At 37.2% G+C, this 24264-nt stretch overlaps 1 protein-coding gene across 7 annotated transcripts in view; it reads left to right on the top strand.

The window, feature by feature from the left end:
• Window positions 1-24264, top strand: part of BBS9 (Bardet-Biedl syndrome 9) — a 380232-nt gene that overhangs the window by 294888 nt on the left and 61080 nt on the right. For all 7 annotated transcript variants that reach the window (XM_072964696.1, XM_072964692.1, XM_072964694.1 and 4 more), the window contains 2 exons: window positions 3464-3646; window positions 23334-23556. In XM_072964696.1, coding sequence (XP_072820797.1) covers window positions 3464-3646; window positions 23334-23556 — 406 coding nt within the window. The remainder of the gene's footprint in view (window positions 1-3463; window positions 3647-23333; window positions 23557-24264) is intronic.

Here is a 24264-nt window from a genome sequence, read left to right as displayed (position 1 = left end):
TCAGAATGCTCTGTGGCTCCCCAGTACCTGTAGCATTAAGTGCACACTCTTCACCTTGACATTTTGTTCCTCTACAACAGTTGCCCAGAATGGCCTTTTGTGTCTCATCAAATGCTGTTTCCAAACTGAAATATTTGCTCCTTCCTGAATAGGTAGCCTCGCTTTTGTGCTTTAATGCATTTGTTCAGGTTGTTTTACATTTAAAGCCCCTTTACCCAATATCTGTTCTTGAGGACAATATCTGTTCAAGAGATACCTTGAAGACATACCTTCTCAGTGGCGCGCTGGTAAATATTTAACAACTGGCTCTCTGGGAGGAGCGGGATGGGTGGGAAGCCTAACTTTATAGCATTTGTCAACTTGCATGTTGTAAATACTACCACCATGGCTGATTTCAAGCTTTTAGTGTGAGGTTACTGAATGCAGAGTTGGGAAGAAATGGGCAGTAGCCCACCTTGCAGAGTGTTTCCAACATGTGGATGCAATAGGCATAAATAATCTCAAGGACCAAGATAACAGTAAAATAATTAGGAAGTAATGAGTTTTGAGTATTTATTATCTCTGTTTTCATGTAACTAATTTTAAATTTATATAATTTAATTTTTAGTAATGGCCACGTTTAACAACTGGTTCACAAAATTCCTGAAAAGCGAATAATTGGTCCTTTCTCCTGGCTGAGCCGCTTCCAATACTCCATGCTTCTTCCACCTTTTCCTTCCTGAGGTCCTCCGCACTCACTAGTAGTTAGGCCCTTCTCTGAACCTTTAAGGTGCTTCATTCAAGTCTCATGCAGTCTTTAGAGTGAGAGACTCTAAGTTTGAATCCTGATCTCTTATTTACTAGATGATGGTCAGACTGGCTACTGAATTTGCAATTTCCAGTGAAAATGAAAATGCAAGGCCCTTGTGAGAAGGCAGAAGAAAGTGCTATTAAAACAGCTAATAAAATATAAAGCTTTTTCCTTTCTTCTGTGGTCTCTCTTTCACACCTTCTGATGGTGTTTTTATTTTCTATGTAATGTCATTCCAAGTAATGAAAATTAAAAATTTAAATTGTTAGCATGAATTTTACAGTTAATCTTTATATTGTGCAATGCCAGTTTTAAATGCAAATATAACAGCATTTAAATCTCTGAGATAATGAACTTATCGCCTCTGGTCATGTTCATGCTCCATTGTCCTACTGACTTCACTTACAAAGCACAAATTCAAAAATAAAATTAAGAATTTCAAGACAAAGATAATAGGGCCTTAAACCAAGCATGGAGCCCTTCTAAGCACTGTATATAGTACTGGGCACATTCCTTACATCTGCTGAGCCTTGGAGTCCTTATCTGTAAATGGAGATCTTACCAACTAAGTCACAGTGGAGGCATGAGGATTGAAGGCACTGATACCTGTATGGCACAGAGCAGATTGCTTGGCATATAGCCCCTGCTCAATTAATTGGAGGGATTATTGTTAACATAATAATCATAATGTTAGTGGCATTCTCCTCTTTAATAGTCTATAGGGTCTTCCCTACATTGTCAACATTTGCCTCCTTGACCTATTTTCCTTTCTCCATTATAAACTCTTTGAAGGCAGAGGTTAGATCTGTCACCTTTGGACTCCCTATAGTGCTTCCTGCAAATTCTTGCCCATACCCACCACTCAGGAGGTGGTTATTGACGTTATCTTTGTATAATTCGGGCTTATGACAATAAGCATCTGTGTTATAATATGATGGCCCCCACAGTGAGGCTTAATTTGTAACATTCATTGGAAGAAAAAGAACATAAGCTTAGACTTTAATAGGAGTCAGTTGTGATTATGGTGAGAGTGAGGGAAGCAGATGATTCCAGGTGTTTTGGTTTAAGGAAAGTGACCTCTCTGTCTCTTCGAGGGGACTTCTTGAAGTAATGGGGAAGGGATGAGTTCCAAGCCTCATTTGAGTAAAAGAGGCCCCCGGGATATTAACTCTGGCCCATAGTAATCTGTCCTTTAGCTAGCTTCTTTCACACTTACTTTCTGTTCTGCACAATTAGGACGTTATTACAGTAATGTTTCTTTCTACTAATTGGTTGTGTATGTATGTTTCCTGTCCAACAAATTATAAGATCCTCATGAGTTGTAGGATATCATGTACTTCTGAGTGTAAATGGGAAGTAGCACAGTAGCAGGCACACGGTAAGCAGCGTGCTTTGTTGTAATGCCGACCGTGGTCCAAACTACCAGGGCTCGCTGTAGAACCGAATGTGAATTGTGATTGCCTTTTGTAATTCCTGCAAGCCCTCAACCAAGTGGTAAAGAAACCTGGTTTGCCCAGCATTGTCAGGCAAAGGCCTTCAGGTGCTTTGTCTTTCTCTAACCTACCTCTCCCAGACTCTCTGAAGACAGTCCCCCCTGCAGCTCCTCTCCTGCATGGCATTTGGGAGACCACACAGCTGTAGACTGTACTTGTTTGAATGTTGAATTTTTACTAGGCCCTTTGGGCCAATGTCAGTAAGCCATGAAATATCACCAAATAGATCATCTGCGCTAGACTTCTGAAACTCATCTGAGCTCCAGTTCCTCAAACTGTCCGGGACTTGTAGAAAGGAGCTCACATTGCCCTGGCTTTTGCTATTCCTGTTCTGGGGGCTGTCAGACGCCTTGAGCCTCTGGGCCAGTCAGTTCATTACCTTTAATGAGCACAAAATTCACCAAGACATTAAAATAAAATAAAACGCCAATGGGCAGTCTTGGATGTTCTATCCAATTGTTACTTTAGTTCTTTTTTCCACAGGACTATTCAAGAGGATGAAAAAAAAGCCAATTCTATTGACTCCTGCCAATTTTATCCTAAGTAGATTTGGCATTGTAAAGCTAACACACCCTGAACATTTTTTTTTTCTTTCAGGTCCCTATAGGCTGGTGCCTGACAATTGTGTTAAAAATGATATTGTCTGGTCAAATGTTTGAACATTATCTACCTTTCAGACATAATAAATATTGGCTATCTTAACACTATTAGCATGTAAAAAATAACAATCAGAGGAAGACAGTTATTTTCTAAAAGGGTATAATGAAGTAATTACTCTAAATCACAAGGCAGATGCAGTTACTTTGATAAGAATTTTTTAAATTGATCAATCTCAATGACTAGTAATAAAGACTGTAGTAACTGTACTGGAGATTACTTATATATTATAGAAGGTGAATCAGTGTTGAAGCAGACACCGAACAATGTTGCCATTAAGCTGATTTCATGGATATTTTCATCTCTTGGCCATATGGATTTGGAATTACTTTGAGCATTTTTTTTTTAAAGAAGGAAGTGAACAGATGAATGATAACTCTTTTATTACTCAACATAGCTTGTGTTTGTGGAAGACAAAGTTCATCAAGTTGTTTTAAAGAAAAACAAGAGTGTGCCAAATGTAATTTGTTGAGGGCTCAAGAATTGTGAAATTATCCCTAACCGAAGTTCGTAATTTCTGCAGGTAATCGCTCTAGCAGACGCAGTAGAGGAAAACCAAGACAATCTGTTCCAGTCATTCACCAGGCTGAAGAGTGCCACCCATTTGGTGATTCTGCTGATCGGGCTGTGGCAAAAGCTTAGCACTGACCAGATAGCTATTCTGGAGGCGACATTTCTGCCGCTGCAGCAGGATACTCCAGAACTGGTAAGGATCCACAAGCCTGCAGTGGTAACAGCTAGCATTATTGAAAAGATTGTGGTTTTAGGAAGATGTCACATGGCTATCATGTTTTCTAAGGTATCAAATGAAGGCTTTATTTTGTTTTGTTTTTTTAATTCAAATCCTGTTTTCCTTTTCTTCAAACTATAGTAAAAGTGTCAAATACAGGCCTTTTTTGTAGAGCTATTTAAAAAGTAGGTATATAGTCCATTTTTATGTGGTATCCAGTCTTTTTTATGTGCTCTTCAATCACTTAGAAGCCAGGGAAAGAGTCATTTGACCGCCTGAGTGATGGCAGTAAACCTTCAGATTAGCTAATCCTTTCCTTTTCCACCAGAGAAAACAGTTCAGCCATTTTAATTTGCTCAACATTCTTAAATTTAAGTGTCACTTCAAGAGTTAGAGAAAACTGAGATAGCCTTGCTAAATGACAAGAATATTTTGTTACATTTATATAGTTTTTTATATGTAGTTTATAAACTCTTTTACTCTTGACCCTTTGAATAGGCAGTTTAGAACAAAAAAAGGAAGAAATAGGGTTTGTATTTCAGTACTTCACCCATTTGTTTTGGGTGAACAATGATATAAATAAAAACATCTTTGATCCCTTGAATTCGTAGAGGTATATGACCACCAGGTACCATTTTTTGCATGATTTTATTTACAAAGAAATAATATACTTCTTAGAAATTAGAAACCCTTGATTTTTTTTTTTGTATTAGAGAAAACCGTTTCGAGAAAAAAGTCATTTCAGATTCATTTTTAAACATAGCTATGAGAACATGGTACTGAAAATAATACTACTAAAACTAACATTTTTGGGTGCTTACTAGGTTCCAGGTGCTATTTTAACTATTTCACAAGGATTATCTCATTTAACTTTAACATGGACCTATAATATAGTTAAGGTACTGTTTTCAATCCTTATTTTACATATGGGAAAATTTAGGCTTTGAGAGTTAAGTAACTTTCTGAAACTAGTGGGTGGTAGAGCCACAGTTTCGACCTGAGTCTGTCTGCTTCCAAAGCACGTTTTTAACCTGTCTACTATATTTAGCAAAGTCATGAACACAATTTTGAAAATCACAAGCTTTGTCAATTAAATCTAATTTTCTACAGTTGAGTTTAAAAATTATCATAGTAAAAGAAATCAATCTATAGTTTATATCATCAGCAAAATAGTGAAAATAGATTGGAAAAAAATTTACAGTACACATTTTTTAAATTGATTAAGTTACAGCTAAAATTGACCTTTGAGGATCAGAAATGTAGACACTGTAATACTAGAAAATAACAAATGCAATGGTTAGAATTATTTTAATAAGAATAATAGCTATCACTTATGAACTCAGATTTAGTAGTCAAAAAGACTTGGGTGGCCTCAGATCTTGGTTCTACCACTTAATGGCAAAGTCCTTCTGGTCAAGTTTCTTAACTGATCTAAATCTCTGCTTCTGTAGCTATAAAATGGGAACAATTAAGTTACCTGCCCAATAAATTATAATAAGAATTGAATGAGGTGATTGAATAGAGTGCTAATCATCATTAGAAGTGGTTTCTGCATTTTATGTTTATTATTTGTCATCCTTACTAAAGTCATGCAAGGTAGATATTGCTACCTTTTCACAGGGACTTGTCTCCTCGACTACACTTGCGGGCAAGAATTGTATCTTACTCATTTTAATATTCTCAGTGCATGGCACAGTGCCTCACCATAGGGCAGTCAATATTTGTTAGGTAAATGAGTGGAGAAAAGGGTGAAAGCTAACAGGAGGTAACTGGCGGAACAGATGCAGTGGCTCTAATCTGGATCGTGAGGAAGCAGGGCAAGGCCAGCTGTGTAATTTACAGGTCTCAGTGCAAAATGAAAATGCAGATAACCTTGTTCAAAAAAGTAAGAAAAAATGCTAAAGTGCTGTTAAACAGATACTAAAAACATAGCTTTTTAGTTTCTGTGGTCTCTCTCTCATCATGGTGTTTTTGCTTGCTATTTATTTATGTTCTAAATAAAGAAAAATTTAAACAATCACTACAATTATACAATTTGCATTTGGTAGCTCATACATGCATCTGTATTCTGTTTTTACAGAACTATAGAATCACTGCACAAAGCTTAATTGTCTTTATTTCACTTCTTAACATGTGCACATGTACCAACATTTCAGCTTCCTGCTGAGTAAGGAAGGACTAAAGGAAAAGGAGCTCTGTGTCACTCTGTTTCCCTTTCCTTCTATGTTATCATTTTCAGTGTAAGTGGCTGGATAATACAGGGAAGTAACAGGCGTATAGTGGGTTTCCTTAGTCATTCCTGTTTCTTTGAATCTATTCCCTTCTTTCTTCATTCAAAACAAGTTCTGGTTCAAATGAAAAGCCTCTTGGGGCTTTCAGTTCCTTTGCTTAATCAGTCTAGACGTAACAGGCCTTCCTCCTGCTTACTTTGAGTCTCCATGAACTCCCACTCATCCTGGGGCCACGGGAATTCTGAGCTCACAGAGCTGTATGTGAATAGGGGAAAGGAGGAAGGATGCTTGCATATTGTACATATTTTCCCTTTGCACACACGCTTCATTGTCTCATCAGACTTCACTTACAAAACACTTATTCAAAGATAAAATTATTAAGGATTTCCAGAAGGCGACAACAAAGCATTAAACTGAGCATGGGGCCCTGTGCAGTCACACAGCTCACATGCTCCTGAAGCTGGCCCTGAAGCATGGTTAGACCCAAAGGAAGAATTTCTTAGAAATAAACGTTCTCAAATGTAGAAATTGAGTCCCAAGAGAAATTGTGGTATTTCCGACTCTAGAGATCTTTAGAAACAGCCTCATTTTCCTAGGAGTAGATAAGTACGCTCATCCCTGCAGGCGGGTGAATGGACTTAGCATCTTCTCAAAGCCCTTTCTACCCTGCCTCTGTATTCTCTGCTGTCACACCTCCCAAAACATGTAAGGGAAAATGATTGCAACTCTTTCCTGAATTTGGTGAGATTGGAAGGTGTGTATACTCTTTATGTCTATTGAAGTCATTAATGAGACAGGACATTTGATAAAAACATAACTTGGAGAAGAATGAATCAAAAAAGACATTTTAATACTGCTTGTTATGCTCTTCATTTTTAATTAGGTTTGGTATTCACTTTGGACTTATCCTGTTGAGACAGTTTATATATCTTGAGGAAAAAGAAGGAATCCTTTTTCATTCTTTAAGACGTACCCATGCAGTATGTGGTTTTGACATGCTAGTTCACAGTCCTCCACATTATGCCTTTAGACCTCACAAATAAATGTTATATGATGGGTATCCTGCTGAGATGTGAAAATGAAATATGCAAACCTGAAATAACTTGGAAGGAGGGTGAGGCGGGAAAGAAAGAAGTCTCTGACCAGAACGTTGAAAATATATCCCATATTGAAGTTATTACGATACCACAAAAATCTGAATGTAATTTTGATGGTTTGGTTGAGGGTGGATGGCAGAGTACGTGTGTGAGGGGGAGAACTTTAGACATGTGGGCAACATTTTCAGAAGAGACTCCCAGTTCAAGGTCAGATGTCCCCACAAATATTGAGAGATAGGGGAAAGTGCTCAGAAGGTATTTTATTTATGGTTCAAATAACACTGCATAATGGTTTGTGGATTGTTATTTAGATGGCATGTGTCACAAGGCAGGTTAAATACCATAGTCAACTCAGGAATATGTTCTTCTTAATAGCCTCAGATTCACAAAGGAAAAGTGTTTAGAATTTATTATTGCTAATGAATAAAGTTATGCTATTTATTAGCAATAATAAATAATACTGGTAACATAGTTCTTTGCACTATAATATCAGTATTTTAAAAAATGTCATCCCATTTGGAACAAAATTCATCATTGTTTTCCTTGATCTGTCTCTTTAATAATGATTTTCTATTTTTGTCACTTCTCAGTAGTATTTAGGGGGTGAATAAATGTTGGTGTTGCAGACTTTAAATGCGATTTTTCTAAGGCACTGTAAGTTATATATGCCCAATGTGTTTTTGTAGGAATACTCCCTTTCACTTTAAGAAATACATTGAATGTTCTATTTAGTGTTTCCAAAAAGAGCTCTTAAACTCAGTTCCAACTGTGGATTTGGTACAGTATTGTCTCTATTGTCTTCCTGTGATAATGAAGAAGTTTTGCCTCAAATAATGTTCTATTCCCACATAGGAAAATTCTAAAGTGAATTGTTTTCTTACTTTTCAAGTTAGGGGCTGAGGATATTTCAGAGTAGTTTAAATTCTCAGTGTAGAATTTAAATATGCCTGTACTGATCCTCTATCAGCTTGAAGAAAATACTGTCACTACTTAGGTCAATGTGTTACTGATTTGAGTCCAAGAGTGTTTAGTTGTCTTATTACACACATCTCCCTGTATGATGTTGTATAGAAGCCAAAAACTGCTAAACTGTATATACCTCAGGATTGACCTAAGAGGAAAAATCTTTTATCCAGCCATTTATTCATTCAACGAATATTTATTGAGCCCCTGCTTTGTTTCAGGCAGTGATCTAGGTACTTAGCATACCTCAATAAACCAAATAGACTTAGTACCCCTCCTTTGTGGATTTACTTCAACATAGCAAGCAAACATATTATAGTCATATTCATCCATAAACATGTTGGCTGTCTATTATGGCAGCCACTTGCCATATGTGGCTATTTAAAACAATTTTTTAAATTGAAGTATAGTTGATTTACAATGTTATATTAGTTTGGATATATAGTAGTTTGTATCTGCTAATCCCAAACTCCTAATTTATCCCTCCCCACCTTTCCTATTTGGGAACCATACCTTTGTCTGTGAGTCTGTTTCTGTTTTGTAAATAAGTTCATTTGTATCATTTTTTTTAGATTCCATATATAAGTGATATCATATATTTGTCCTCTTTCTGACTTAACACTTCACTTAGTATGATAATCTCTAGATCCATCCATATTGCTTTATATGGCATTATTTCAAAGTGCTACTGTTCTCCCTTTACATGGCCTTGGTAGGCATTATGATTGTCATTGATTCTTTACTGTTGAGCTTGCATATGGGCTCAAAATCCTTTTGAATACAGCATTCTAGGTAGTGACTATCACTTGGAGTGGTATGTGCATGAATCCTCTGTGCCCTTACTGATCTCTGTACAGATCTGCCCTCATTTTCCTAGTAAACAGCTTAGATGACTAATATTCTTTAAGTCCAGCAGATGGCAAGACAACAAGGAAGAGCAGTATTGGCATTTCCTAATGGCTGCCTCTGACTTCTTCTGCTCTAAATATCAATGTGTTCCAGTTGATTCCAGAGGAATCTCTAAAGAAAAGAGCAACAGTGCACTGGTTTGGGGACCTGATTACATACAGTCCTAGAGTTGGAAGAAATATTGGCACATTGCACAGCATCTTGCCTGATTTTTTCTTTTCTTTCAAAGTGCACTTAGTATCTTTACATATGTACATATTATCTATTATTTGAAAAAAAAAAAAGCTTTATTGTGTTCTTTTACCTTCCCTAGGATTGAACTTTAAAATCCCCTGGGAAAGTTAAGACGGAAATTTACATCAGTGGGAGAAGGAGATTTGGACCTTCAACCTTACTTTTTGATTGATTATTCCTTTTACAAACTGATATGGAAAGAGAAACTTATTTTTAACATTTTCAACATGGTTCATGTGAGAAAACAGATGTTTATAATAGGAAACCCTATTGTGTAGAGGGACTTATCAAGGCTTACTTACAAGACTTAAAGACTTCTACGTCACAGGTCAGATTTGATATAAGGGCCATTGTGCCTCCTGTCTGGTTTGAGTGATGACTGAGATGGCTAATCATTACTGTTATTAATGACCTCTTCTTAAAAGGCAAACAAAAGGAGGAAGTCTGGTGTCAGTATCAAGTCTGCCATTATGACTGTTAAAGTATCATCACAATTGTAACTGTCTATGGGAACATAGTGCAGAAAGTAAATATTTTGGTAATTCCCATGATCTTAGCCAGCAAGATAAACATGAAAGAATTAGTTTTATGTTTATAATGGCCACATACTCTGTGTTGTTGCTAGTTAGATGCAATTGGTGTTATGTAATTTAATACTCTACTCCGCAGAGTTAAATATAATGTATCTCAGAGCCTTTGTGATACCCTGCTTGCTGTTTTAAAAACTGAAATAATTGAAATATATCAGAAGAGTAGCCAACTAGAATACAGGATACACGTGGTGATGTGTAATTTTTTAAACTTTCCTTATGTATATCAAATATGAAACAGTGCTTTTTTAAAAATTGAAGTAATAGTTGGTTTACAATGTTGTGTTAATTTTTGGTGTACAGCATAGTGATTCAGTTATACATATATAAATATATATATATTCCTTTTCATATTTTTTCATTATATACTATTACAAGATATTGAATATAGTTCCTTGTGCTATACCATAGCACCTTGTTGTTTATCTATTTTATGTATATATGTTAGTATCTGCAAATCCCAAACTCTCAATTTATCCCTCCACACTTCCCCCACCCTGGTAACCATAAGTTTGTTTTCTGTCTCTGTGAATCTGTTTCTCATTTGTAAATAAGTTCATTTGTGTTATTTTTTTAGATTCCACATATGAGTGATATCACATGGTATTTTTCTTTCTCTTTCTGGCTTACTTCACTTGTTATGACAATCTCCAGGTCCATCCATGTTGCTGCAAATGGCATTACTTTATTCTTTTTATGGCTGAGTAGTATTCCATTCATATATATACACATATATGAATATATATAATACTACTATATATATATTTTTTTGAATTCAAATATTCAAATTTGAATATTTCCTCTGAATATATGCCCAGGAGTGAGATTGTTGGATCATATGGTAAGTCTATTTTTAGTTTTTTGAGAAATCTCCATATGGTTTTCCATAATGGCTTCACCAAAATACATTCCCACCAACAGTGTAAGAGGGTTTCCTTTTCTCCGTGCCCTCTCCAGTATTTATCATTTGTGGACTTTTAATGATGGCCATTCTAATTGGTGTGAGGTGATACTTCATTGTAGTTTTGATTTGCATTTCTCTGATAATTAGAGCAGTACTGAGCATTTTTTCATGTGGCTATTGGCCATTTGTATGTCTTCAATGGAGAAACATTTGTTTAGGTCATCTGCCTATTTCTTGATTGGGTTGTTTCTGTTTTGTTTTTGAGTTGTATGAGCTATGAAACAGTGCTGTAATGGACATATTTAATATTACTCATGCATTTAAGAATAAAGAGACTAAATAAATGAACAAAGAATTGATTAATTGAAGCTCTACTCTCACTGTATGTTACCTCAAATCCTTTGTGAAATAAGGTATGATTAAATATAAATAACTAAGTAAGTAAAAATCACACTGCCACAATGAAGAAAATAATGATTATCATCATCCTCATAATACTTACCAATCTGAAACCTTGCTAGAAGTATATTTACATTAGTTACAATTTTCTTAAAATGCCTTTACTCTACCTAGTTTGAGTCTAATAATGGCAAAGAGATGATTTTGACATTTTTGGGACATTGCATTTTTTTAGAAATGTATGCAAAGAACTTGGTGACTCTTTTGTCTAAAACCAGTGCTCTCTCTGTACTGTAACTACACACAGAGCTACACCTCCAGGTTTAGTCAGTCACCTTGGCCTGTTGTTGTTCATTTGGAAATGTTTCTTAGAACTCCCCCTTGGCTTGTGTCCTTGTTATTCTATCTGGCTTTCTGGCACTTGAAGTAGCCTTTCTTCCCATGCCTCTGTGTTGGTACGCCCTGCACCTCTCTGCAAGACAGCCCACTGCCCTCCTGTCACACATCTGCTTACATACTTTCCATGGCTCTCTTTGCTCCTGGTTTAGTTTGGATTTCAGTGCCAGGCATTCAGGACTTTCAGTCACTTGGCTCCACTAATATCTTCTTTCTAAAATTATTTTTCTGCAGCTCCCCAGCTTCCCCACATCATTCTGGGAAAGGTGACTTTCCATGGGTACACAACTTCTTTCCATCAAGCCAGGGCTAGTAGAACTTTTTTCTTTACCTAAAATAGTATCTTTTCTTTACCCCTCTATCCACCCTCTTTAAGAGGCAGATCAGTTTTCATTTCTTCCCTGTTTATTATGACTTTCACCTAGGGGTATGACATAATTTAGTTCTCATTACATTCTCTAAAATTGTCTGTGTGTTTCTCTTGTATTCTAATGAATTTAAGAACGGATTCTTTCATATCCTCACAGAATTAAAGCTTAAATTAAGCATATAGTTGGATATAAGTATCTAGAGATTGCTTGATACCTCATTTATTTTCATAATGTTGTACACAATTACAGATTCTCCTCCAACAACTGTATAGCTCTTAAAAAATCATTTTAAAAAAGGAAGCATTCTGTTTCTAGTTTGCACCACCCCTTTTTTTTTGCAAACAACTTCAAATTTGGGGGAGATTCTAAAAAAGAAAACTTGATCTTTCCCGTACAGATGGTAAAAGATATAGGTAGATTGATAGCTGGACTACTACACATAAATATTTACACATATATTCATTTACATATCCTGTAATTCAAATCAGTTAACATAAAAATTTTCAATCTTACCAGTAATGAATATATGCAAGTGTAAACAACTATTAGGTACACTTCACTTATATTGATTTAGTCAAATTTGGTAATAAATAATACTGACAGACATGTAGTGAAATAGACACACCCATCTATTCTTTCCAGAGAGTCTTCTAGGAAAATGTGGGTCATAAAACTAATCCAACACTTGGGCACCAGTAATCTAAGTTAATGCACTGAAAGTATTAAACTAAAATCCATTTGGTACCATAATGTTGATATTTATAATTACAAAATCCTGAAAGCAACCTAAATACTATTAGTATTAGTTGGATAGTACAAATTGCAGTATATCAATTGAAAAGAATATTATGTCAGACTGGAGTTCACATCCCTTTTAGAGAAAATACTTAAATAGCTGGGCGTTGTTAGGCAGATTATGGAACCCTCTGAGCACTGGTTTCCTTATCTGTACATTGATGAATGAGATCAGACCCCAAGGACTGGTTCTGCTTAGAAGAAAGGTGGCAACGGCCATCCAAATTTGATTTTACCTTACTTTTGCTTTATATTTCTACTGAACCAATAAACAGATGATACAGAAGAAGAACATGAGTGAACTTGGCTCTCCAATGCCTTTCTCATGAAGGCATGCCTGGAGTTTGATGGAAAACAGTTTGTGCAGAGTGAGGAATCTGCCAGTTCAGAGGTTCTCAGAACCAGAGGCTCACTGCCTTTCACACAGTTAGGTTGGGAGAAGGGCCATGTCAGCATCTGAGGAGCTGTTATACATAGAATTTCTTTTTACATTTGAGGTATAATCACCTAATGTGTATTTTTTTACTGCATAATCTGGCCTTCATTAGATTTGTACATGATTTACTTAAACACAATAAACATTGAATAAAAAAATATATATAATTAGGTTTTTCTTTTTCAATAATACAATTCTATTTCTTACACAAAATAAGAAAATTATATTGCTTGTTTGGTCTCATTGAACTAGACCATATACTGAGCCTCCCTTGAATGTCTTCACCACCATTTTCAGATTCAGGGTTTTGATGTTTAGTTATCTGTGTCAACTAAAAGACCAGAATACTACTACCACCACCACCACCACCACCACCACCACTATTACTACTACTGTTGCTACTATTAATGCTACCTTAGAAGCACTAAATCATATTTAAAAAAAATATTACACGTGTGACCTCATTTGGAAACTACTTGTCAAAGATGTGCAGGTGTTATGAGGACACCCTTTATATATGTCTGAAGATTCATATAAGGACTAATTGAGGTAATGTACAGAAGTGCCAAATGCGGTGCTGGGCATATACAGTCTCCAAAAATTGGTAGCTTTTGTTACTAATGTATTTAACAATAAGATGTCATCCATTGTAAGTGACAATATTATCTTATGGACCACTTAGAAGAAAAAAAAAGTACCAGTTAAACTATGACATAGTGTTTTTTATCATTTAAAGTTTTAAATAATTATTGAAAGAGCTCTTTTGGACTTAGATATAAATTTAATCACATATACTGTGAAGCCTGAGTAAGAGGAAAGATTTAAGCAACATAAATTGATTAAGATATTCCTGAAACTTCTTCACATTCAAAGTTTGATTCTCATAAGTCACCTTTCAACTACAGGTCATTGCTGTCTGTGTTTTTGCAGACAGCATTGTCCCATGTGCCGTGTAGGGCATTCTGATGTAGCCTTAAGTGTGTACCACTGTTGCTTTCATGATTTTTTTTCTGAGCCCCTAATATCCATTCTAAAAGTTTTCCTATTTTGCCTCAGCTCAAAGCTTGGCTTTTTTTTCCTTTAGTTGAATCATATGTTGCTGCAAGTTAAGCAGCTTCTGTCCATAGTTAGCAAGAAATTTTAGACAAATTGATGTTTACTACTCTAACAATAGTCCTGTGTGACACATTAATTAATCAAACCACATTTATCCCAGGGATTTGGCAATTTCTCCTACTTCAGTTATATTGTTTGGCATAGGATAGTAATCTGTGTGCATGTGTCTGAGTAACAAAACATAACACATTTCTCCTATCTGTATCTTCTTGTTTTACATCCTGGAAAGCACTTAGCTTTTGCTTTGCAAGAACATATGGAATTGCTGCCATTCTTCTGTCATGAATATTTGCTTCATTAATTTCAGATTTATACTTCCAACTGTTCTATTCCCATGACTTTCTGTATACTTTTTTGTTCAGTGATGAATCATAGTGTAATTTAAAAAGATATTTTAAATGATAGTCAATTTGACAGGAGAACATGGCCATTGCACATCTGTTGGTTGAACTGACATAATATGAACAGCTAAGACAAAGACTGTGCATACACAGGCACTGACAGCAATAGCAGGACTGGAGCGCTGGAGCCTGGAAGCCAGCAGTTGTCAGATGCCACTGAGTTTGACAGTCTATTTCAGAGATGTTAAAATGTGGGAGAAAAAAGTCTAGAATTAATGGAACATAATTGTAAGCACAGAGTAAAGGAATCTAATTACAGTCATTTTTATTAACAGGGAATTTGTGAGTGGTTTGAATTGGGGACAGGAAATTATAGAAAAAGGTAAGGCCTTGATATTCCTTCTTGGAGCAAGCATCCTTGATGAGAAACAGTTTCATATAAATAGGAAAAATCTTATGAATTACTGCTCTTTGAAGAGAAGGCCACAGGTAAACTGTGAGAAGTATTGAAGGTTGAGTTTCTATTGCTCTCACTTTTAATCTGGCAGATTGTATAACATGGTTATGAAATTTAAGTTTCTATTTCACTGATATGTCATTTATGAGGACCATAGGAACACAGATCTTCTCTCTCACTACAACGGATGAAATCACTGATGTTGTTAATGGGAATATGCTTCAATTTCTGCATTTAGAATGGTGAAACTTTCCAGTTTCCTATGAAATAAAGTCTAATTTCCTTGGTTTAATGGCAGTGGTCAGTTGCAGTGGTTAGTTGTTTTCTAATCTAGTAGGTCTAAATTCAAAGTCATAAACATCTCTATATAATTTTTAGGAATCTCAGAACCAAATCCTTCACCTCACTAATTAGAGGGTATCCCTGTTTTGTAGAGGAAAAAAGGAGAGAAATTATATACACACAAACACATACACATACACACTCATATACGCACACAAGAGGTAGGCCTGCCTCCTCAAATTCAAAGGAATGTGAGAAAACTAACTTTTATTGAGCATTATTATGTACTGTGCATTGACCAAAGACTCTACATATATTACCCCATTTAATCCTCACTATGTCCTTTTGAAGTAGGGGGTTGTAACAGATGCTATTTGTATTCCACCTGTATCTCTTCATCTCACGCAGTTCCTGAAAGCTTCCTGCTAGATACTTGTAGTTTTTCTGTCTGAGGATTCTCCCTGTTTGACAGAGGCTGTGCAGCCACTGTGTTCAGTCAATGACCGACAGGGGTGGGTAGATTAATATCCCAGCTCCCTCATCCCTCCGGTTGGGAAAGTGCAAGGTACGTTAGACACCATCTCCTAGAGGAGTCCAGTGGGATTGCACCAGTTGCCCGCAGTGGTAACTGCTCACAGCATAGCAGTTTATTGTCGTTCCCCCTCCCCCCTCTCACTTACTCACTTCCCACTCATACCTCTTGGATCAGCTGTCAGATAAACTACTTGCACCCACATCTTTGTCTCAGGACTATTAATTCCAATTTACAAATGAGGAAATATGCCCAAGGTCATATAGCTAGAAAACAGTAGAGGCAAGATTTGAACCCAAACTAAGGAGCCTCACAAAAATGAACAACTTGACTCAATGGGGGAATTTTTGACCAAGTGATCATATTGAAGTTCTACTCTTCGCCAGTATGACTACTTTAACAAGGATGAGTGTAGTTTATATTTTCTATTATGTGTACCTGTGCTGGATTCTATAGTAGAAAATACTGACAAATTTTAATCGACTTGTTTGTTTCACATGGCACTAATATGAACTCAATCTATATAACTGATTTTTACACAAACTGATGGTACCTTATTATGTAGACAAGTGCAAAGATCTATTCTGTCTTGAATAATTTTTAATATTTGACAGATAATTCTTGATGTTATTCAGTCAAGAGACTGCAACAAAATCATTCATAAAGTACTTTACTTGTACCACTGTCTGAACACATTTCATTTTCTGCATCATATTTTTGTATAAAATCTTATATTATCACTTGAGTATAAGCTACTTGAGGGTGGGATCCATATCTGATTCACCTTTTTTTTAGCCTTACAGTGTTTAGTGTTTAGTATAATGTCTTGCATCAGTGGACTCTGAATAAATGACTGTATGGAGTCAAACTAGTGCTTTAGTAAATGAACAAAGACATTTGAAATTAGGATCAATCGAGGGATAAACATAACAGTTCATAAATAACTACTGTTTAACCTTGAGATTTGTGCTGCTGTGTTACTGTTATCTTAGCTTGATTGCTGTGAAAAATGACGTGAACATTGAATGATGTACAGTCACTTCAGATATATTCTTGAAACTTTCTCTTCAGACTTGAATCCTATTTGAAAGAAGTTAGAAATAGAAATAAAATATGTGGACCTTCCTGTAGCTATTTCAGATCCATTGGTGGTCCTGACCAAGAAAGAAGTAGGTAGGCACATCTTAAAATAGTGAAGCTTCTAGGTGGTCCTGAAAAATCCAAATTATTTAAAGGGAGGAGAGAAAACCAGAAAAGTATTCTAAAGAAAAGTGCTTTGCACTTAAATCACTGATTTCTTGTATTCTGGGACATTTTTTCTTGAGTTTGGTTATTTCTTATTCTTTGAAGTTTTTAGGAACACAGAGTTGTCAGGGAGAAGTTGATGCTTTCAGTTTATTAACATGGTTCTTCTCTTGTCCCAGCTTCAGTAAAGTTTTCGCCAGACTCTGTCAGATACATGGGTATTTTGGGAGTCTGTGGCCCTATGTGTCTTATGATTCTGTAGTAGAAGTGGCCTCTCCAAGTATTCTCAGTAATGAGTCCCTGAAATGAACACCTATAACTCAGACTCATTAGAGTCAAGTCTGACCATTGGTATGTTTTCAGGGGATGTGGTTTCCCAAGGCTGTTCCTAGATGTCAGTTACATAGTCTACGCAAGTGCTAAAAACTTGGGTGGACTCTTCTAAAAGTTTGACCCATCCAAACTGGCACAAATCATAGTGCTTTTTGATTATACAATAAAATCTCATTTAATTATATGCAGATTATTCACTTGGATAGAGAAGCTAATTTAAATTTTGCTTCCATGAATATGTTAATTGTGACCATAAGTTTTCCAAGGAAAAACTTCATATGATATTTTCTAAAGCCCAGTTTTATAAAAGGAGCCTAAGATGACCTAATGACAATAGGTTGAAAGACACACATAATGAAGTCGGGAAGAAAAAGTGCCCTGTAGCATAGTGGCCGAGGGTATGGGATTTGGCGGGGTGGAAGTGTCAAGGTGTCACAAAGATTCAGGGCAGAACGGGACAAACAACAAAAGCATCAGGTGAGATGGAAAAATAAAAAGTTGCTTGTGGCATCTGGGCTCCCACATTTCAAGCGCTCCTTTGTGTGACAGGAAGATTCACTGAATAAAATCTTTTCTTTGGAAATAATCTGAACCTAGATAAATCCTGAAAAATTGTTATTCACAACTAAGTACTAAGTTTTATTTTTTCCTAGGTTTACATTGATCCTTCATGTGATTTTTTTTGGCTTATTATATTATGATAAAATATAATACAAAGTAATAGTAACGTAAGGCTCTGTAGATCAATCATAAATACCAAAGACTTTTTTCCCCTATTTTTTAAAATTGAAGTGTAGTTGACTTACAATGTTGTATTAGTTTCTGATATACAGCATAGTGATTCAGTTATGTATATGTATATATACATGTATTCTTTTTCATATTCTTTTTCATTTACCAAAGACTTTTAATTGTGAATCCTTTACATCTATTCAAAAGGAAATTTATTTCTCTTTGATACAATTTTTTTTCTGATAAATGAATATGATGTAAAGGTTATTTTACCTTCAAATGTATAATGTAAGACAGGCCATTTTTTTGGGAGTCTTCTCTCCTCAGTTGAAACCTGGGCTATGGCACCATGATCTCCATTTGTTCATTTAGACAGATCTCCTTTTTACCTATCTTCTCTACCTTAGAGTTAACTGTGTGCACATTTGGTAACAAATGCTACCATGGCATTTTGTAGTTTTCCCCTATACCACTATAGTTAAGGATGTAGTAGTGTTTCTATTATAAACATAAGTTTGCAGAATTTTATAATTCGTTTGAATAGAAGTTTAAAGATGTTACTTTGCACATTGTATTTCAATGGTGTATTTGTATTTTTTGATTTGAAAGAAAAAGTAAGATTGAATATATATGCTTATTCCATAGTATCTTCTGCTTAAGATTTTGGTGCCTTACCATTCATGTAAGATTGGCATGGCAAATAGTGTTATTCCTGGTTTATGGAGTCCTCATATGTACCCTACAGAGATTAAGTGGTTTATCTAAGGTCTTACAGTGAAGGGGCAGTTGAGGTAAATGAGGTTAAGTCAAAACCCAGAAGCCAAGGGGCAGCTATCTTTAAGTTGGTTATTTTAATTTGCAGATGGCACGAGAGTACTCTTTTATTTTATGTTTTTCTTTGGTTACTTTAGGTGATACCCTAGGGAATTAACTTTATAAACTTGGTCAAACACTCTGCTTCTTACTGTTTCTGGAAAAATCACTTGCTTATACTGACTGGTGTTTAGGCACAGTGACTAGTGGAGACTAGCAGGACAGGTAGAGCAGAGACATTAGAAACTCAGCCATGGCTGTCAGGTCTCTGGACAGCAAAAAGCATAGCTCAGTTTGACTTTAGTCAGGAAGAGGAACAGGTTAGCAGAGAGGCCAAGGCCTTGAATTTCAAAAGCTGCCTCATGAAATAGGGCATCACACTGGTACAGAGAGGCATCTGGGACTAGCATAGCATGCAGGAGCCTCCACACAGCAGGTGAAACTTGAGATCAGAGGAGAGAAGCCATGTTGGGGGGGTTCATGCAGCAGGCAACTTGGCATTGAAGTCAGGCAGTAAGCAGCAGGGCTACAGCCATTGGTCTAGTTCGTTGGTTGGGTTGGGGGGATTTGGCAGGAGCAAAGCAGTCCAGCCCATTGAGGAGTGACCCTTTAAGCAGGCTCCCAACATAGGGTCTCAGGTAGAAGGACTAAGGCAAAAGTCAAGCTACCACATGGAGTAGAGCCTAGACCGTGGGAACAAAGGAAAACCCCAATTATTAATACTAGACTAGATGAAGTAAGCACAAAAAAACAGTAAATAAATTTATTTCAAATAATGACAAGGGCTGTGAAGAAGACAGAGTAATGTGTACATTTAAATTTATTGATTGATTTATTCACACATTTATTTATTTATTTGACTTCACACCACTGTTGTTTTCTAAAAGCCATAGGTGGGTTAACTGGGACTTGAAGAGGCAAAATTATTAGTACAGTTGATGTTCAGCTTTAAAAGATAAAGGTCAGGTATCTGCATGGTGGGTGTGTGGCTGTGTGTTCAGACATTAAAACTGGATATTAGACTTACCAATTTAAGGGCTGTAAATAAAGGTAGTGGATTCAAACACCAAAAAGGTGGTTTAAAAAGCTTATCTTTAAGATACTACTCACATTTGATATTCTAGATTTCCACATAGTTTTGTTTCACATTCAATCAGTTAAGTATGCTCCATGTTTGGTCATGTTGCATTTTTATTTAACAAAACTCGTATTTCAAAGACTCTTCTTTTGTGTCATAAGCATTCCTTTTTATTATCATATTTGAGTTTATGTAGCAATTTAGGTCCTCCAAATAATAACCTTGTATTTCAGTAGCGATGTTTTTGAAGTATTGGCATCGTGCTTCATTATATTAAAGAACCACTCATGCCAAATACCAAAATATGACATGGTTTTTGACTTGATCTGCAACTTGGCAGTAGGAAAGGAAATTCTGTAGTACTTCCATATTAACTAAATGCCGTATCTACTTAAATTATCTAATATGCTACTGTAACCTACTTATGAAAACAGTAGTTTTCTTAGATGAATAGTCTATAAAATAGTAGGAACTGCTTCAATGCTGAAATAACCACAGAGCACACAAATGCCAAATTATATATAGAGGAACTTTCCTTCTTATAGTCTAGAGGTTGTCATCAATGGCTCCAAAAACAACTTGAAAATATGTTCTCTCCAATGACATCTGGGTTACTATTTGGTCTTAATTTACTTCTTCCCATTATTATTGAAATATAAATTCAATTTTAAATACTTGTCTAGTTTAAAATTTGAAAGTTGTATAGAGATGTCTTTGTAGTAAGTAGTGGTTTCTTTCTTTAGTGGTTTGAGGTAGGAAGCTGTTTTTATAGCCTTTGACATTGCCTGAAAGGATTTTCAAGATCATTTAAAAATAATTGATTTGTTTCCTGATTTGCCTAGTGGCATCTGTACTGGGTCAATAGAACAAAAATTCCTGGTTTTCGCAATCAGTGGGAAGTGCTTTAGTGGGTATATATATAGAGAGAGAGCCTGCACTTTAGTCTAAAGAACCAACAGCTTAAGCCTAAAAGGAAGATGTGTGGTGAATGTGGAAAAGGCCTGGGGCTTAATCATCTGCTTGCTCGTTGTGAATCAAAAGTGTGGCGCAGCTGCCAAGAGAGCAGAGGCGACCAGAGGCCAGGCTGGCAAGGACAATTCTCAGTAAACGGGAGGGACGGCTCTGTCCTACCCTGCACTCCCATCCCCAGCCTGATGTCTTGGGGTCAGTTTGGGGTTCTCTGGTTAGCTGTATAAATGTTTAAGTGTTTAAAGTTGGAGCTCATTCAAAGACAAGTGGTCAGGATGGAGAGAAAACTTGAAACCATGTTTATATAGGGAAGAGCTGGAGGAACTGGGGATGTTTATTCTGGAGGAGAGGGTACAGAATTGCTGTCTTCACAGATATAAAGGGCTGTCATGTAGAACAGAGGTTAGATTTATTCTGCATGGCTCTGGAGGGTAGAATAAGAGCCAATGGGGCAGATTTTGGCTCAGTTTAGGAATAGCTTTTTGCTGGTTACACATATCCCTGAAAGGTGTGAACTGCCTCAAAAAAGCAGTAATTTTGGATCTTGAAGACAGCCATGCCTGGGCAAATGGTTGCTGTTGTATTCCAGGGAATATCCCACGAGACTGGACTAGAGATCTCTAAAGTCCTCCCAACACTAAAATCCCAGTTCACCATCTCACTGTTTCTCTGTCCAGCAGACACACTTCTTGACCAAGCACAGTGCTAGGAACATGGAGATCTCCAGGCACTATAAGGAGAAAACTAGATATGTAGACAGCGGCCACAGGGTGAGGAGTGCTGCGATGAACTGGGTGCCTGAGATCTCAAGAGTCCCGGAGAGGGCCCAAATGCGATCCTTGGATGGCAGTGCCGAGCTAAGTTGTAAATAGGAGTTGGCTCAGTAGAGTGGAGAAAGGGGATTGCAGCAGAAGGGCCGAGCAAGTGCAGAGGCCAGGGTGAGAATGTGCGTGGGTGTGGTTGGACAGGAAGAGAATAAAATGGAGCAGGAGCTGGAGCTGAAAGTGCTTCATATGCTAAACTGAGTATTTGGATTCAGAAGTTGAAGTTACGAATGATGTAATCTGATTTGCATATTTGAAGGTGGCTCATCTGATAAGGTTGATGGAGTGGTACCAACAGTAAAGTCACCCAGGGTCTCCTCTCTGAGTCTCAGATTTCTCACCCTTCATCTAAGGGGCTTGGACTATTTGCAGTATTTAGCAGGATAATCGTTCAGTGTCTTCCTTTTTTTATAATTTTACTTTGATTGCTAGGCCCGTGGTGCCCTAGGTCTTACCAGACTCTGGGTACAAATGGAATCACATTGGCAGTAATACCTAGATTTCATTCATGCTTTTTTATCTTGCTGCTTAGGACCTCCAGACTCCCTGAAAAATCATACCAAATTATCTCTGGCATCCTCTTGGGATGTCCAATGGGAGAGCATAAGCCGACCCCTCCCGCTCCTCATTCTGTTGTCTGAACCCATCTGAGAATGGTGCTTTCTTGTGCCAGTTCTGCTGGTGCCCATGCCCTGCATGTCTATGTCCCTGCCCACCATCGATATTTCTAGCATTGCAGCCTTCACGGTGCTGAGGTGATACTGGGCTCCTCACGGTCTTACGTGCAGCACAGCCACACTATTCCCTGCAAAAGGGGGTAGACTGCCCACGTCCTCACTTTGTGTTATTTTTTTGTCACCTGGGCAGTGAAGTGGGACTGGATAGGCTTGAGTCTCCCCAAACCCCTCTTAAAAAATTTTTTTTTAATTGAAGTATAGTCAGTTTACAATGTTGTGTTAATTTCTGCTGTACAGCATAGTGATTCAGTTATACATATATATATATTCCTTTTCATATTCTTTTTCATTATAGGCTGTTACAAGGTATTGAACATAGTTCCTTGTGGTATACAGTTCCAAATCCCTCTTGACAAAACTTCTCTGATTTCTCCCTGCAACCCCAAGGCTGTGGGACCAAGAGCTGAAAGAGACTCCCAGGTTTTCCCTCCATTTCAGTTTCCCCCAGTTTCTCCCTGTCTTGGCTGGTTCTCGTTTAGCAGCAAAATGAACTATAATCCTGGAGGCTTCACCCTTTGGATAATTAAACACACCCACAGCTGAGATGATGATGATTATCATGTCTGGCACAGGGCTGAAGGCTTCTCGTGTACCATCTCATTTAATCACCTCAACCTTTGGAGGTGCAGATTATTAGTATCCTTATTTGTAGATGAGGATGAGGCGAAGAGAAGTTAAGTAATTTGCTCAAGGTCAAACAGCTGACTAAGATAGAATGCAAAACCAGACTGGTCTGGAATATGCCAGACACCAAGCTCTTAACAAGTCCCCGACACTGGGACATAAACACTCATAATCTTATAACCTGGTTAATAATAAAGCGCCTGCTTTGCTCATTTGTCATCTTTGCATAAATTCAAAACTGGTTTTTGTGTCCAGGGCTGGGAAGAAACGGTGGATGCTGCTATTTCCCACCTCTTGAAGACCTGCCTGTCGAAGAATTCAAAGGAGCAGGCTTTGAACCTCAGCAGCCAACTGAGCATGCCCAAAGACACGAGTCGATTAAAGAAACACATCACCCTGCTCTGTGATCGATTAGCCAAAGGGGGACGTCTCTGCCTAAGTACTGACGCAGCGGCTCCGCAGACCATGGTCATGCCAGGTGAGAGCTTTGTCCATGCTTCTGAAACACAACTTTTGATATTTTTGCCAAATTAAAGGAATGTGCCTGTGGTTGTATTTGGAGTTTACATTTCATATTAAAGTGATGATAGCCAAGAAAATTGCTTTCACGTTTCCCTTCAGTTACCCCAGGGTAACCACTTGGATAAATATTCTTGGGGTATTTCTTGCTAGACATTTCTAGAATGGTATATCTGTTTTCTTCCCTCTGCTTTTAAATATATGATCCATTTTGTTTTGCTTCTAACCAATAAAAAGTGGATTAGAGAATAAAACTATTTTTAAGGAAAATTTTACTCAATGTGATCTCGCGATACCATATTTCATAAATGTAAATAGCATAATACAAGCAGCTAATATAATCCAGATGAGTCCCATCCTTCTGCTATTTGCTTGGATTGTGGTCATCAGAATAAGGGATAAGAGACAAAGGAAAAGACTGGGGAATCAGGAGATGTGAGCAGGCTTCTGGGCTGAGGCCCTCATGTGCTGGGGTGAGAGAGATCCAGGTTGCCCCTACGTGGGCAGTCAGTGATGGCCATGGGCATCCAGGTCAGCCCCTCCCACAGTCAGAGGAGCTGAGCCGTCAATGGTGCTGCACTCAGGTCCTTCGAGGCAGCAGCCCAAGTCCTGCCTCGCTCTTCTTAGTGTCTCTCTTTATAGCAGCAGTGAGGAACATACAGTAAAT

This window comes from Vicugna pacos, chromosome 7, assembly GCF_048564905.1.
Source record: "Vicugna pacos chromosome 7, VicPac4, whole genome shotgun sequence".
Lineage (NCBI taxonomy): Eukaryota > Metazoa > Chordata > Mammalia > Artiodactyla > Camelidae > Vicugna > Vicugna pacos.
This window is presented reverse-complemented; position numbering and strand designations above follow the sequence as displayed.